Here is a 17,045-nt window from a genome sequence, read left to right as displayed (position 1 = left end):
CTGGTGTTCTCTGATGGTCCTGCATGACATGCCATACCTTCTGTTTCTAGGACCTGTGAATATAATAAACTTTGTTTTCCTATGCCTCTTCTGTGTTTCTACTTGTGGTCATAACTGACTAACCATCACTTAGAAGAATACAGGGCAAGAACTCAAAGAACAGCAACCATCATGAGTATGCAGATTCCAGTGCCAAATCTTGCAAACAGGAAGAAATGATAATATGTTATTTAAAACAAAAACAAGGAAGAGTCCCAAAATAACAACAAAATCAAGTGAAATTGTTATCCATAATAGTGGTGGCTAAAACACAGTGTGACAATGAGAGCAGACAAAACTAATATTTAATATATAAAAGTATGCCATTTTTCTGTGAGATTAAAATATTAGAGGAGTAAAAAAGTAATGAGAGAAACAAGGAGTGAGAGACAGTAAGGGAATTTTGGTAAGCAAAATGATTGGTGTATTAGTTTGTTTTCATACTGCTATAAAGAACTGCTGGAGACTGGGTAATTTATAACAGAAAGTGGAAGGGGAGGCCTCAGGAAATTTACAAACCTGAATCATTGTGGAAGGGGAAGCAAGGGGCCTTTTTCATAAGGCAGCGGGAAGGAGATGTGCCAGGCAAAGTGGGAAGAGCACATTATAAAACCATTGGTTCTTGTAAGAACTCACTCACGATCGTGAGAACAACACAGCGGAATTCAATTACCTCCACCTAGTCTCTCCTTTGACATGAGGTGATTATGGGGATTATAATTCAAGATGAGATTTGAGTGGGGACACAAAGCCTAACCATATCAATTGAAATATAATAAGCTTTTTAGCACTGTAACTATCACAGCCATCAGGAGTATACAAAGTCAGTCCTTCCAAATGGCATAATAAAGAATTCAGCTGCTTGAGATTGAGTTGCTAATCTATTAGAAACAGTTTCTTTTTTTCCTGGTTCATGTAAGACCTTATAAAGCACAGATCTTGAACAAATGTGGCTTTTAGCTGATGTTTAAAATCATCTGGGACACTTTGATTCATTTTTCAACAATGAGTATACTTCCAGACATGGCTCAGGAAATTAACTGATTTTTTTTGTTGAATAGATGTTCTAGCCTTTGGCATAGGGAAATGCTATTGATTTTCACTGTGGAGCTGGATATCAGGTGTCTGTGAAAGGCTGTGTTATTGTGGGTTCTGAGAGATGTGTAAAATTCCCAGAAACCTAGGAGGGTCTTCCGCCAGAGCCCAGCATCTTCTGGAGTGCCAGTCTGTACTCTTTCAGATGAGGATCACATTCTTAAAGAAATGGAGCTTTGAGCAAATGGAGCTTTAGATAAAAAGTGTATTTTGCGCTTGTGGCTAGGCTTTTGACCTGCCCTTTGCTTCATATTAGGTGAAATCTAAGTCATTTGATTCTTTACTAAAATAATTTGTATCTTTGCAAGTGAGTGATATTAACCTCTTGTTTCTAGTACCATAAACTGAGTTTTTCTTTCAAATGTTTGCCTCAGTATAACTTCCTGAGCATTGCAGTGATGTTTACATGTTTGATCTGTGGGATGTTCAATAGTGTTGAACAATTGAGCCAGTAACCCTCAAGTTCAGTTTCCTAGGACGGTTTGCTTCCCACAGTGGGCAATTAGTTGTTGCTCTGTTCCTTGTCTTCCTGGCATTACTCTGCCCTAATCCCCATTTGTCACTTATTAATAAATTATGATCTGCTCTCTAATTATTTTGATTCAGAGCCTTTGAAGAAAAAAAAGCATGTAATCATGAGAAAATAGAAGAGATAACAACCCTCAGATATTAAATCAATACTCATGTCCGGATTTTTTATAGTTGTACAAAGTCACATCTATTGCTAACTCATAAGTTTCTGAGATTTACTTTTAATAAGCTTTTATCTAATATCTGTGATTGTATATATGATTACAAATGTTTGGTTATCATTATTTTAAAATATAATATTTATGAGATTAAAATGTTTTCATAACATTTATTGTTCATCTTAGAACTTATTAAATTCTGAAACTACATAAGCCTAATCATGTTATAGATGTCAAATATATCAATTTATAAAAGTTATTGTTGCTTGATGTCACCAGGTACATCATCACAATGGTATAAGCATGTCCAGATGTCAAAGAAATGAAATCATAAGCCAGTGAAGATTTATTAACTCCTATGCACTACTTCTTGAAATCATTGCATTTATTTTGTGATGGGATCAAAAGGTTTATTATTTGTTTATTTAAAGGTATATTTATGGGTTGTGCATTTCGTTGTGTTTACTTTAGAGATATTAAAGTTTTTCATTTTCTAAAATGTCAACATTAACGGGAAAAAATGGACAAACCACTTCAAATGGAGATTGATGCACAGCTTATCTTTAATTCAATAGCTTATGAGTTATTTATTTAATTAAGTTACATAGGAGAGCCACAGAAGCCTTTATTTTTTTTTTATTTATTTTTTATTATACTTTAAGTTCTAGGGTACATGTGCATAACGTGCAGGTTTGTTACATATGTATACTTGTGCCATGTTGGTGTGCTGCACCCATCAACTCGTCAGCACCCATCAATTCGTCATTTATATCAGGTATAACTCCCAATGCAATCCCTCCCTCCTCCCCCCTCCCCATGATAGGCCCCGATGTGTGATATTCCCCTTCCTGAGTCCAAGTGATGTCATTGTTCAGTTCCCACCTATGAGTGAGAACATGCAGTGTTTGGTTTTCTGTTCTTGTGATAGTTTGCTAAGAATGATGGTTTCCAGCTGCATTCATGTCCCTACAAAGGACGCAAACTCATCCTTTTTTATGGCTGCATAATATTCCATGGTATATATGTGCCACATTACTTACTGGTCGACAGAAGAGAGAAGACATTTAAACAATGCCCTATAATTTGTGGTTTAAAGTGTTAAATTCTATAAGAATACTGATATATTGTTTTGATATATTGTTCAAAGGAGATAATACTTTGGCTAAAGGGATTGAGGGAGTTTATTTTTCCCTATTCATGATAGAAAGTTTGATACAAGTCTTCACATGTTGGTAAGGCTTAAATATTGAGGGATAATATAGAGTTTGTTCCAAGCAAATGGAAGATGTGAAAAAGAGTGTAGAGTGAGAGATTCTGTTTCCTCTTTCTCACGCCATGTGCTTTGTATAAAACTGATCCTATTTTCAGTTTCAGGTGTGAGTTCCTATGGTGTTGGTCACAAAGTATAACTTCTCCATCCTCTTCTTAGTTAAGGTCCCAGTACTACTGATTGACTTACTCTGTGGAGCTAGGTGTCAAGTTTCTGTCACAGCCTGTGCCATTTCAGCTCTGAGAGTGAAGGGTGAGAGCCCTAAAGTCAAATCTGTGTTCAACACAGTGACCATTTCCCCTTAGTGATCCAACAGTTGCCTGATCTCTTCCTACCTCATGGGCCTCTCCTTCTTAGGCCACTGTGGTTGGATCTTATTCTTCCATCCTACCTTTCAATATCAGTGTCCCAGGGTTTTATCCAATAACTTCATTTTAATCAAGGTCTTTAAATACCACATTTGTTCAACAACATTCTTGAATTATGTCTCAATTGCATAACAGATATGATTTGAAACACCTGGATCTATCAGTACCTGTCCCTTAGACTAAATGTTTTAATCTCTGGGAACTTTTCAGCTGGAAGATCAATAATTTTCTTTTAGATTAAGCCACTATAAATTATGGCTTCTATCATTTGCAAGCAAAGAAATCCAAGACAACAACATATAGTGATAATTCTGGAAAGGTAGTTTGAAGCACATTTTTAAGAGTCTTAAACTCCAACTGCACTCCTCCAGTCATACTTTCATTAGATATTTACCCAGGACCTACATTATAATCCTTATGTTCAAGATCAGCAAATATCTACTGGGGTGACACATTAAATGGTGAACTAAAACTACTTCAGTGAGAAAATAAATTTTTAAGGGTAGACAGAAATGGAATTAACCAGGGTTCACAAACTCAGGTATGACCATGGAGTTGGTGACATTTAATTTGCATGAGTTTAGAATAAATACAATTTTCTGGGTATAATTGTCCCATGAAGGGAGGAGAATCTACTGAAATTCAATGTATTTTTTAGTGTCAAGCTAAAACTAACATTAATTTCTAAGAGGTGTTTTATTCATATTTCTGATAGTTTCTAAAGTTTTAAAATGTAAATTCCATTATTTTTAGCAGCAGAAAATCAGAGGCTTCCCACACAAAAGTTCAAAAGTTGAATAACCACAAGTCTTGGGGAAGTTATATCCTAAAGAGCAAAGGCCCTGACATCAGAGCTGGGTTCAAGCTCCAGGCCTTTACTGACTAGTTGTATACAATAATTTTTGTTCTGGACACTTTCCAAGAGGAAAAAAGGCACAGATAAAAATCCCTATCATTTTGTATCCTTCTCTAGTAGGACAGACAGACTAAAAATGATGCATGGTGTGCAGAGAAAATAATCATGTCATCTTTTTAGTATGCTCAATTGAGAGAGCCAGATTGAGCAAAGATTGGAAAGAAATAAGAAAAAAACTATAAGGAAGTTATAGCTTCTGTGTCAAGGAAGTTTTGGACAGTAAGAAGAGCCAATGCAAAAGAATAAAGGCAGGATCTTTCTTACAATTTTTAAGAAACAGCAAGAAGATAATTTTATCAGCTATAAATTAGATATAGATCTAGTATTGAGACATGGTGGTGGTGTGAGATATTACTTGCAAAACTTTAGAACATTGCCTAATAGTAAATGCTATGTAATTAATGTTAGATAATGTTATACTTTTCATTACTATTACCATGTTACTCCCATTAGGAAAAGAGGCTTCTCTGCAGGTTTTAGAACATACCCTTCATGAATATACTTTTCACAAAGTACTCATTCAAGAAACTATGATGCTTTGATATCAGATGTAGTCAGAGCTCATTCATGTATCTAAATTAAGTAGCTGCATTCAAAACTCTGGCATAAATATTTTATTTGGCTCCAAATGAGCTTGAAGAAAATTTTCTAAGTTCAAAGGATTTTACCCTCTAGCCATTGCTTTGACTAACATAAGAACCATGCCAGGCATGTAGCAAGAACTCAAATACTTCTTGAATTAATGATTCAGACTAACTGAAAAGTTACCATGAAGAGAAAAATTCCAATTGTATTGTAAACTCTTCTTCTATCCCTAACTATTGTAATTCTGTTTTATAAAATTTTGTCTCCTTACCAGGCTACTAAGTAAGAGTAAGAACATTTATAGAAAGGACACTGCTTTCTTATATCACATGTCCTAGACTTACCTTTGTGTTTATGTGCAATAAGTGTCCAAAAATGTTTGTAATGGATAATTGTGAAGATGTCATTTACAAGCTATCTTACTTCAAGGGAATTAAAAGTAAGTGCAAAAGGCTAAATTTTAATAACATTTTCTTGAAACAATAAAACCTACTGTTTTATATAAATTTACTTGTTTCTCTAATTTCTAGCATGGTCTGATGACTGTAATTATGATAGCCTCTATTATAGTATTGGCTGACTTCTAAAGAATTTTTGCTTCAGAAAACTGTGACATTTCAAATGGATTGAGTTTCAACAGTTGAATAGAACACAAAGAGAAATAGGATTGAGTAATTTTATGTCTAGGTACAAGATTTGAACATCACCATGACAATCAAAAGGAAGATTGTTTGGCCAGAAAATATAACTTTTAACAGGCATTAAGCCATTACCCAAATTAAATTTATCATCTAAGGAACATCATAGCATTAAATTCACATATGAATAATCTTAAAATTGATGGCAGTGGCGGCCTGTCTGGAGTGACCACTGCAAAGGCATCGACTGCAGAGGGGGAGGTGAGGCTGAGGTTATGCGCTCTGTGGAGCCAACAGAAGATGGGAATTGATGAAAGTCCACCCCCTTCCAAATTGACACGGCAGGAGCCCTGCTCTTCTAGGCACAGCTGCAGCCACCCAACTGCGGCTATGGACCTTGGCATCCCTGTGCTTTCGGGAACCCCAAAAGACTCCCTGCCCCCGCAGGCTCAGGCATGCCTGCTCCTGCTGTTTGGCCTCTCCTTGCTACTGGTGCCAGCTCTGATTTCAAAGAAAAGTTGAGAATAAGCCTGGGCGCTGTTAAAACCTTGCCAGTGTGTGTGCATTCGGGGCAGTGCTGACACACAAACCCCCTGCTACCTAGGTATTGATTAGGGTTCAAGTTCCCTTTTCTCTACAGAACTCAAGGCTAACTAAGGGGAATATTGTAAAGTTTTCAGACGACCTCACAGTTACAAAGAAGCTTTCCAGAATTTAACTCAAGTATTTGAATTTACCTGGAAGGACATTATGCTACTTTTGAATCAGCCCCTGACTACCACTGAAAAGCAGGCCACCCTGCAAGCAGTACAGAATTTTTGGGATGAGCTTTGTATCTCATATAGTTCCAGGGAAGGGGATGAGCCTTATCCCACTGGAAGAACAGCAATAACCACTGGAGGACCCTAAATGTGACTGCAATGATTAAATTGAAGAATGAAAGAGGAACAACTATCATGTGCGTATCCTGGAGGGATTATGAAGGACTAGGACCAAGCCTCTCAATTAGTCCAAGCTATTCATGATAGAACAGGGATTAGATGAAAATCCCACGGCCTTTCTGGAAAGGCTAAGAGGGGCCTTGGTAAAGCACACATCTCTAACTCCTGATTCATTTGAGGGACAACTGACCCTGAAGGATAAGTTCATATTCAAGCAGCCCCTGGCATCAGGAGGAAGCTTCAGAAACAGGCCATGGGACCAGATAGTACTTTAGAGAACCTCCTAAAAGTGGCCACCTCAGTCTTTTACAATAGGAATCAGGAGGAGGCCCAAGAGAGGGAAAGGAGACACAAGAAAAAGGCAGAGGCTCTAATAGCTGCCTTGCAGGCTCACAAATCCCAAAGTCCCTTGGATGGATCTGTTAACTGCTACAAATGTGGCAAATCATTGGCACTTTAGGAAGGACTGTCTGGACAGCAGGAGGAGGCCACTTTGGCCCTGTCCAATTTGCAGTGGGGACCACTAAAGAACAGACTGTCCTTGGAGACAGGTCACTGGGTCCAGCCCAAATGGTCCAGCAGAACTGATGGGCCCTGGGTCACTTCTCCCTGGCTCTGATAGTTCAGAAGTCAAATCAAGAAAAGTAGACTTCTTCCCAGACACTGGAGCAGGTCTTTCAGTTCTCTCCAATACAACTCCCCTCTCCTGTCTTAGCAAGATCGTGGAGTGGGGAGGGCATCTCAGGAACACATTTAACCCAATATTTTCCCCAAACCCTTACTTGTAGAGACCTCTTGCTTACTGTTCTCACCTTTGTTCTGTTCCTCACCTAAAACATTTTTATCAAGGACTCCTTAATCCTGAACTCCCAAGGGATTATCTACCCCCCTAAAGAGTGATTTCTCCTTTAAAGTTTAACTGCCCCCATACAAGATTTAATTTTTTTGACCAAGATGAAACAGCTCTAGTCACAACATTATTTTTCAAAATAGTCTACTTTTAGATTTTTTTTTCCTTTTAGCTCCTCTTTGTATAATAATCACACTTGATCGAAGCACACTTAACCTCCTTGTAAAATGTGTTTCTTCTTGTCTAGAGGCCATCAAACTCCAAGTGGTCATGAAACGGGAGCCTCAGATGATGGCTCCTTTCTTCCCAGGGACCCTTAGATAGGCCTCTGAGAGAGATCTGACTGCTGTTTTCCCCAAAACAATGCCCCCTATCAGTTTGAAACAGTTAAGAGTAGTCACTGTCCCTATCCTAATGGCAGTTAGATGTAACTCTTCACAGGGGGAATTGATGGCAGTGGTGACCCATCTGGAGCAACAGTTGAAAAGAAGCTGGTTGTAATTGGGGAGGCATGGCCTGTGCTGTGTGCTCTATGGAATGAGCAGGAGACAGGAAAAGGTAGAAGCCTCACCGACCCCCTTTCAAGTTGGCAGGGGAGGAGCCCCACCCGCCTGCATGCAGCTGCAGACACACGGCCACAGCTGAGGACCCAAGCATTCTTGCACACTCAGGAGCCTGAGAAGCCTTCTGCCCCTGCAGGCTCAGAAGGGTCTGCTCCCACTGCCTGGCCTTTCCCCACTCCTGGAGCCCACTCTGATTTTAGAGCAAAGTTGAGGATGAGCCTGGGTGCTGTTGTGACCCAGGCATATGTGTGCACACTTAGGGTAGCACTGACACACCAGTCCCCTGCCACCTTGGCCCCCTCTGAACTTTGGGCACCAAAATGAGCACAGGGGAGAGGCTGAGGGAAATCTGAGAGTGACTCAGCTCGGGCCTGCAGGAATCCCTCAGCATGAACAGCCTGGATGCTGTGGACCGCATGTTGATGGTGGCAGGAGGCAGACAGGATTCTGGACGGAAGGCAGGGGCTCCCACCTTCAAGTCAGGGATGGCTTGAAGTCTAGGGCCTAGGCTATCACTTCTTTGGTCTGGAGTGAGAAGTTATGGTGCTTTCTCCAGCCTGCCTATGGCTGCTCATAGTCCAGTCAACACACACTTTCTTCCTTCTGAAGCCCATAAAAACCCTGGACTCAGCCAGATTGGAGAGACAACAGGACTCCCTGTGTACAGATAGGAGATACCCACTGTGGGTCTGTTCTCCACTAGGGGCTTCAGACTTGGAACAAAATGCCTGCAGATAGGAGCTACACACTCTGGGTCTCCTCTCCACTGTGAGCTGCACTCATTGGGATGATCTACCTGCAGAAAAGGGCTACCCACTTTGGGTCTCCTTAAAGCTGTACTGGTTACTCAAAAAAGCACCTCTTCACCTTGCTCATTCTACAGTTGTCCATGTACATCATTCTTCGTGAACATGAGATGAGAATTTATGACCCACTGAGTGGTGAGAGTAGAAGAGCTGTAATACAAACAGGGCTAAAACATATCCCTCCTCTACACTCACCATATTGCTAGTGAGAGAAGAGAAGAGTGGCAACCCTTTGGGGAGCCCAGACCTAGGGTTGCTCCGAGTCAGGAATTTGACACCCTCTTTGGGGCTTTGCAGTTTCTGGCATCTCCAAGTTTCCAGGCACCACCACATTCGCCTTATCCAGACACGATGCCCACAGTGAAAGCTACTTGTGATGCATCTGATTGAGCTTCAGGCTTGCACTGATCAAGTACTTGTGCTGGTACCAGGAGCAACCCACCCCTCCACAGCAGCCAGCGTGCCTGGCTGTGCTCAGTGGCCAGACCCTGCGCTCGCTCACTCATGCACCCCTCACTGCTCCATGCCTGGCGTGCCTTTTGCAATTGTGAGATTTGGGTTGGTAACACGAGACAAGTGCAGCCTGCCAAGGCGAGTGGGCAGAAGGAGTCCAACAGGCCTGAGCAAAACTCAGGCAAAGGTTCCCCTGGTCACAGAGGCTTCTGGCTGGAAAAGCAACACCCTAAGAATCCTGTGACAAAATCATATATAAGGCCAAGCAGCATAACAGAATTCTTCCTCTTTGGGAGACATTTTTGGCTTTTTTGTTTCCTGTTTCTAAAATTAGCAAAAAGCTTTAAGTGTATGGTTTACATGCAAGAACATGTGCAAACAAGGGTGGAAGAGTACATGTGTACAATGTCTAAGTTTTTACTTCTAATTGTGTATGTGGACTTAATTTAAAATAAAAAGTGAAGCTCTGCATGCTTGAAATTTAATTAAATTCAGGATCACATAATAAGTGATCAGAAACATAGTATTAAAAAATATTCTTTAATTCCATAACGAAGGTTGTATTTAGAAAGATTCAAAAAAGAATTGCTTCTGTAAACTAAAAGATGTTTTCCTTTGTATGTCTATACCACTAAATCTTGTTACTTTAAGCTTTTCATCACCGTCTGAACTATTCAGAAGTTAATTTTCAGAATTTAGACTCCATTTGAAATAAGGACACAGATAAATAAAAAAGTCAACTTTATAACACTAATCATATTTAAAGGATTAAAAGGAGGAAGAAATAAAGTGAAAAACTTTCTTAAACATTTAACAGGAAAACAGTGAGAATATTCATTGATGAAAGACTGGTCAATTAAACATTTAAAAATCTGTCAAATAGTAAATATAAGAGATAAACTCCACAAAATTAGGACAAAAGAAAGTTATCAATGCCCAATGTCATTAGTGATAAAAGAGAAAGATTAAAGAGCAATTTCAATATGCTATGCATATAAAGAGGCTTAATTTATTTCCATCCTAAGATGATTAGCTCATAGTTTGTGGAAGGCATGTCAATTGTTTTATAATCCTGTAAAAAACATTTAAAGGTTAATGGGAAACAGTGGAGAGAGTCTGAACCCTGCAGAAAATACCCCATAGATTACTTAACGTATTTAAAAAGGAAGATCACACACATTCTAAAATTGTCAAGAATTCTAATGTTGTACTTCTTTGCCATTTTGTTAAATAGGATTTTTCCTTCAAGATGGATACTTTACATTATTTTAAACTGTGTCTGGGTAGGAATATTACAAAAGATTTCTGCGTAATCAACTTAAGCCTGAAAATATTAAAAAGTCTCTAAATTTGATTTATTTTTCATCCTTGAGTGTATTTTAGAATTTTAAAAGTTAACCTTTTTTCTTTGAAAGAGATTAGTTTCATAATACCTAGTGTGTCATCATTTGCACTTTTTTTTGTCTAAGTAAAAACACAAATTTTTAGTGAATATGGATCTTCAAGATATATTTCCTCTTGGGCCCAAATTATAAAATAAATTGCCAATGAATATTGCATGCAAGCAATATTAATATTTTGCAATATATCAGAATAAATGAACTTATTTAACCAATGATGAGTCCAATTATTTTTAGTTAAATGATGTTACCTAGGAGCAAATATCTGGGTTATCATATCATATTCCAGATATTAGAAAGTAATAAGGGTAAGCTCAAAGTGAGATAAAAGTCTAAATGGTGTGTGTGTGTGTGTGTGTGTGTGTATGTTTGTGTGTGTGTATGCCTGTGAGACAGAGAGAGAATCAATCATATTTTGGCACAGCGAGAAGGGAGAAACATATCTAATCCTATATCTTTACATCTTTCCTAGCACAAGCTTTTTAAAATAATTTGCTATTACTCAAATATAGTTTCCCAAATTTATGTTAGGTTTTGGCCACATTTCTTCATTGAATTTTCCATTTATTTAACAAATCTTTACTGGGTTAATTCAGGACAATCTAGGTACTACAGGGTGAGTTAGATTTAATTGGTCCCAACAAAAATTACAAAGTTCATTGCCTTAAATGAGATAGAAAAAGTCTTTCAAAAATCATATCATTTAACTTTTGAATAGTTATACTCATATAATAAAATATAAAATAGTTTGTCCATGAAGAGTACAATACAATGGCCAAGGATGTTTCTATTATATGGCAAATGCTCCCTGAAATTCAAGAAAATACATTCAACAAAATAAAGTAATTAAAATTTCATGCAGAAAATTGGCTTCTAAAAAACTATAAGCCTCAGATTTGTTTTTGGCGAAATGTGCTGTCTTTTCAACAGCAAATTCCTAGTGTCAGCATCTTAAACTGTGTTGCAAAATTAAATTGGATTAGGAAAGAATTTTAATATGAATGAACAATGTACTAATTGCTTAGATGTTGCTGTTTTTAAAAGTAATTACACTTTCATTAGACAAAATGTTCAAAAATGTTTTACCAAGCCTTGGATTTGGCAGAAAATTAAGCTATGTGTTTTGAGCATAGACCTAATTCTAGTACAAATGAGACATTATACTAAAATTTCATTTTTCTTGAACAGCAATTTCAGGTATATATAGAATTTGTGTGTGTGTGTGTGTGTGTGTGTGAGAGAGAGAGAGAGAGAGAGAGAGAGAGAGAGAGAGAGAGAGAGAGAGAGAGAGAGAGAAAGAGAGAGAGAGAGATGGTTAGGCTTTGTGTCTCCACCCAAATCTTATCTTGCATTGTAATCCGCATAATCCCCGCATATCAAGGGAGAGACCAGGTGGAGGTAATCGGATTATGTGGGCAGTTTTCTAAATGCTGTTCTCATGAGAGTAAATTTGTTCTCAGGAGATCTAATAGTTTCATGAGGGGCTCCTCGCCCTTGTCTCTTCCCCCCTTCAGCACTTCTCCTTCCTGTCACCTTGTGAACAGGTCTCTTCCTCCATGATTGTGAGTTTCCTGAGACCACCCCCCGCCATGTGGAACTGTGAATCAATTAAACCTCTTTTCTTTATAAATTACCCAGTCTTGAACAGTTCTCCATAGCAGTGTGAGAACTAATACAGAGTGTATGGGTGACTTTGTAGGAATGTGTGCGTGTATGCAGTACAATGATACTACCCTTCAGTTACCAAATAGTAAGTAGATTGAAAGTTCTTTCAAATATTTTGTCTAATGCTAAAGATACCACATAAGGTTAAGCAAGAATCCGTAGCAAACTATCACCTGTAAATTCACTGTGCTAAGTCTACAACAGCATATTTCTGATATTTGATGTGTATCCTTTAATAAACTCTCAAAAACACAGATTTATTGGATTCTAGACTTTGGTTATTTTTTCCATTTTTATTCATTTCTCCTAAGTGTGCACACAACAAATACAGAATCTTCTTATAACCTCCATGTCCATAAATATAACTAATGTTTATTGAACTTATTAGAAAGGAAACCACTAACTCTTATCTCAGTCCAAAATAAAGAAATGGCATTACAAACCAGCTCTGCAAAGGCGTCATCTATAATTTGGGGTGGAAAAGACACATTGTCACGTGGTAGTTTTCTTAGTAGTTACAATTCATGCAACTTGATTATACTATTGTATCAAAATCGGACAAGATTAGTGAAATCAGCCTATCTTCTAGAAAGCAGGGATACAGGTTGTGCATTCTCCCCAGGTGACTTCAGAGAGATGAAATCAGTGGAGCACTAGATAGCCATCCCCCTGCCTAGGATGGGCTTAATTGTCCTCAACAGAACACAAACTATCCCCTAGCTAGAAATTCTAGAAATACATAAATGCTAATCTAACATTAAAAGTAAGCAATGAATTACTGCATATTTTCTTAAGAAAACTTCAAACAAATAAATAAGAACCATAAGTAATAGAATTTGCAGATACAATGAGGGAATGTTCAAAAGATTTTGTGATATTTTATAAAAATAAACTGTTATTTCTGTAATTTAAGGATGTAGTCATAAATCTTTTCAGAACACAATATGCAGTACTTTGAAAAGTGCCCAATTCTGTATATTTATGAGTTGAATAGGTGCTGAAGAGTCAACAGTAAATGAGTACAACAGTAACAAAATCAATATGAACATTGATTTCCTGGCTTTTTTGGGGGACCTTATGGTACATTTTCACTTTTTTTCTGAGAAATAAATATTTCCATGAAGACTTTCATTAAGTTTTCTATAACGGTCTAACACCAAAATATATTTTCAAATGGATAGCTCCCATTACTCAATATCCCTTCTAATAATGGCCTGGATTTAAAAAATACGTGAAACTATGTTTATTGTAGGAAAATAGCATATTCTTGTTTTATTTACTTCACTTTGTTTTACTCTACTTTATTTTATTTAATTTTTTATTGTTGATTATGCTCAGCTCAATATCAGAAAACACCTAGAACAGCTCTTATTGAGACTTGACCTCTTTTTTGTATAAAATGAAAAAATGTAGATACGTAATATATTATATATTCATGTATCTATTTCGATAATATTTAATACAATTCACTTCAAATCAGTATATACCATAATTGAAATATTCAGGTTGAAATCACTTAGAAGCTGAAAATAAAAGCAGTCAGTGAAAATGTTTGGTCATTTTCTAAGTAGTTTGTTTGCCATAATTTCTGCTTTGGATACACCACCCTGTTAGGATAGAATACTGGCTAAATAGAATCATGTCTTATTCCTCAAAAATATACTTGGCACAGAGATAACTTTTCCCAAACACTAATTAATCTTGAAGCAGACAACTATATATACTTTTGAGAGACAAAAAGTTTCAGATTAAAAAACCTGTCATATAAAGAGATATAGCTATATTAACCGAATAAACAATAACACATCAACGCAGCTCTTATGAAGAGAGCATACCTAAAAAGAGAAATTGTGGGCTTAAAAATCATCAATAATAGGAACAAGATAAGGCTTAGGAACTGCATCACGTATTGAGATTATCTGCTGATATATTGCTTGCCTGATTGTTTTGGGATGTGCTTAACAGTCAAATGGTCAGATCAAGGTGAGGAAGAGATCAGCTACAAAACTTCTGAGTCACAGCTTCCTCTCTTACCTTCCACTGAGGAGGAAGCCGATAACCACTGCCAACAAAATGACTCCCACTGTCACAGACACAGCAATTATAGGAATCTGGCTTTGATCGCTGGATGCTGCAACTGCTGATAGGAGATACAGAAAATGGAGCTTGTGGTTAAAGTGATCACATGCATTCAAAATAAAGGCTGCTTAATAGACAGCAATCAATTCATGATTTAAGCAATTTACCCACACTTGACTGAGATTTCCCCTAATATCCTTTCTTAAAAGTGTGTAATTGAAAAGTCATCTTTAATAGAAAATATTTACTTTCCAAATAGAGATTTGAGAGCATCACTAAGTCACTGATTATTTCCTTGTCATCATAAAAAATGAATGCATGTTGTTTGCATAGTATTCATCTAGGGGCCTTAGATCTGCAAATTTAAATGGAACTTCTTTATTGACTTCAAACACCTTGATCTAAATAGGAGGTGCCGGGTATATAAGATTCGATATTTTTAGAGTTTGTATTCTGCTGTTCTCTAGAAAAAAAAATCTGATGAACCCAGGTAGGACTTTTTTCCCCATAGACATTGGAGACATTGAAGACCAAAATAATGTGACTATGACCTCATTGAAGTAAAATATAATATCAGTATTCTGAATATTACTACAAAAACACAATGTAAAGCACAATATAACCAGTAAGTATATTTCATAAGTAAATTCACTTTTTGAAAAATGTTAAGGCAAACATTTAGAAGTGTAGAAACCTATCTTAAAATTGGATATATTTACATCACCTACTTTTTATATACATAGATTTAGATGAAATGTTTTATATTTTAGTATAAAATTCCCTTCATAAGAGGAATATGAACATGATTAGGCAGTTGTACTTAAATAAGCAAATAAATTTTATTTTTGTGCTAACTAATCTGGATTAAAATAAAACGCCCATAGGGCAAAATAAATTGTACTAATGTTCTTAAGAATCTCTCCATAGAATATGTAGCATGCTTCTTGTTTAATGACATGATCAATTTGATAACTTCAAAGTAGCGCTAGTTTAGCTCCACGGTAACAAATATTGTCACAGAAATTAGTAACAATCTGTGTTTTCTTTTTCACAACCCCATACCAGATCTTGGCCTACCAAGAGTTTAGGATCTTCAAACACCTCCCTTTCTATTTTAGTCACATTGTTCTTGATTCTTTCTAACCAAAACTAAGTGATTTGCTGATGACCCTCTTGCACTGATCCGCTTTCAACTATTCCAGACCAATGTTTAGATCCCATTATTATTAACAGCTGGTTGGAGTAAAACTATTATTTTCAATATAAGTCAGGGCTCTTACCTTCTTCCTTTTTGCATAATATGTACAAGAGTCTTGCCCTGTTTTCTCCTAGTCTCTGACGCTAAGGTCGGTGGTAAGAAATTTAGTTATAGGCTACAGTATAAATAAGGCAGGAAAAAACTACCCCCAGAATTGCTAATACCCTTTCCCCAAGGTCTGCTTTATTCATCTCTAAACTCAGATTATTTCTACCACTACTTTTTTTTTTTCTCTCTTTCTCTTTCTTTTTTGGCAGAGGGCACTGTTTCTAGAGAAACTTCACTCAGAAACTCAATGTTATTTGAGTAAGCTGCAACTGCTGCTTGAATGCCTTAATTCTCTATTATTAATTTCCTAGTAAAATCATCCCCATAATGAGTCGTCTTCGTATGCTCCGTGTATTAATTCATTCCCACTTCCCACATTTGAGAAATGCTAAACTTTCAAAGGCCTCCCTCTGGAAGACACTTTGGCTGCCTTATAAACTATTGTGCTGCTTATAAGCCTGAGTAGATATCACCTTTAGGGAGAAGTAAATCTTTATATCTAAACTTAGTAGGATTAGTTTAATCCAAATTGGAAAATAGGTCCAGCATTTACTACACATATGGGTCAAGAAAATTACTTAAACTTTTAAAGTCCTATTTGCATAATCTCCAAATAGGGGTAATTTCCTTGGATCATTATATTTCTGTTAAGATTAAAGATAATACATATAATGCACTTAGCATAGAGCTTCAACTACTGACAGCCCTAAATAAATAGTAAAATATCACTTACACTTATTATCTCCTGCTTTATTTATTATTCTTATATTTCCTATTTGTCAGCATCTTGACAGAGGCATCTGAAACCAACCATATCTAAGAACCAACATTTTAAAATTATCTCTGAAATTTTTTTATTCTTCTGCCTTTGAATTCCATGGATGATGACATTTGCAACATGCAATGAGTACTTCTCTATTTAACTTATCCTCCACCATGATTAGGAGTTTGACTTAGCTGAATGTATACCTTAAACTTGAAACTCTCCTCCTCTTGTTTTTTATGGCATCAGACAAGCTGTTTTACTCTGTCCCTCTCTATGAAGCACTACTTTGTCAGTTCTGATGGCTTCATATTCTCTTCCCACAGTGATGTATGAATGATTCTTCATGAATGCTCACTCCTGATCCTTCTCATTTCTTATCCTTCTCACTTCTCTCCATTTCTTTCTGTCTGTTTTTTTACATCTTCCTTTTCTTTCTCCCTCTCTCTGATACTTCTTCCTTCATGATATCAATTAATAACTATCACAATGACAAATTTATATCTCCTACCCTTATTTCTCTCCAAAGAATCCTTCCATTTTTGATAACAAACTGTTTAGCCCTTTGTTTGGATTTTATTGTTACATAAAAATTAACATGTTTAAAATTGGCCTTTAT

The 17,045-nt window shown here is 36.9% G+C and overlaps 1 protein-coding gene across 4 annotated transcripts in view; it reads right to left on the bottom strand.

Moving 5' to 3' along the window:
- The window catches only part of EPHA5 (EPH receptor A5), a 344,724-nt gene that overhangs the window by 65,142 nt on the left and 262,537 nt on the right, over window positions 1-17,045 (bottom strand). For 2 of the 4 annotated variants that reach the window (XM_010380149.1, XM_010380152.1), the window contains exon 8: window positions 14,313-14,418. In XM_010380149.1, the coding sequence (XP_010378451.1) occupies window positions 14,313-14,418 (106 nt within the window). The remainder of the gene's footprint in view (window positions 1-14,312; window positions 14,419-17,045) is intronic. The other 2 variants (XM_010380153.1, XM_010380150.1) reach the window with 1 other exon arrangement.

This window comes from Rhinopithecus roxellana, chromosome 2 (genome assembly GCF_007565055.1).
Source record: "Rhinopithecus roxellana isolate Shanxi Qingling chromosome 2, ASM756505v1, whole genome shotgun sequence".
Lineage (NCBI taxonomy): Eukaryota > Metazoa > Chordata > Mammalia > Primates > Cercopithecidae > Rhinopithecus > Rhinopithecus roxellana.
The sequence above is the reverse complement of the archived record's forward strand: the minus strand, read 5'-3'. Positions and strand labels throughout refer to the sequence as shown.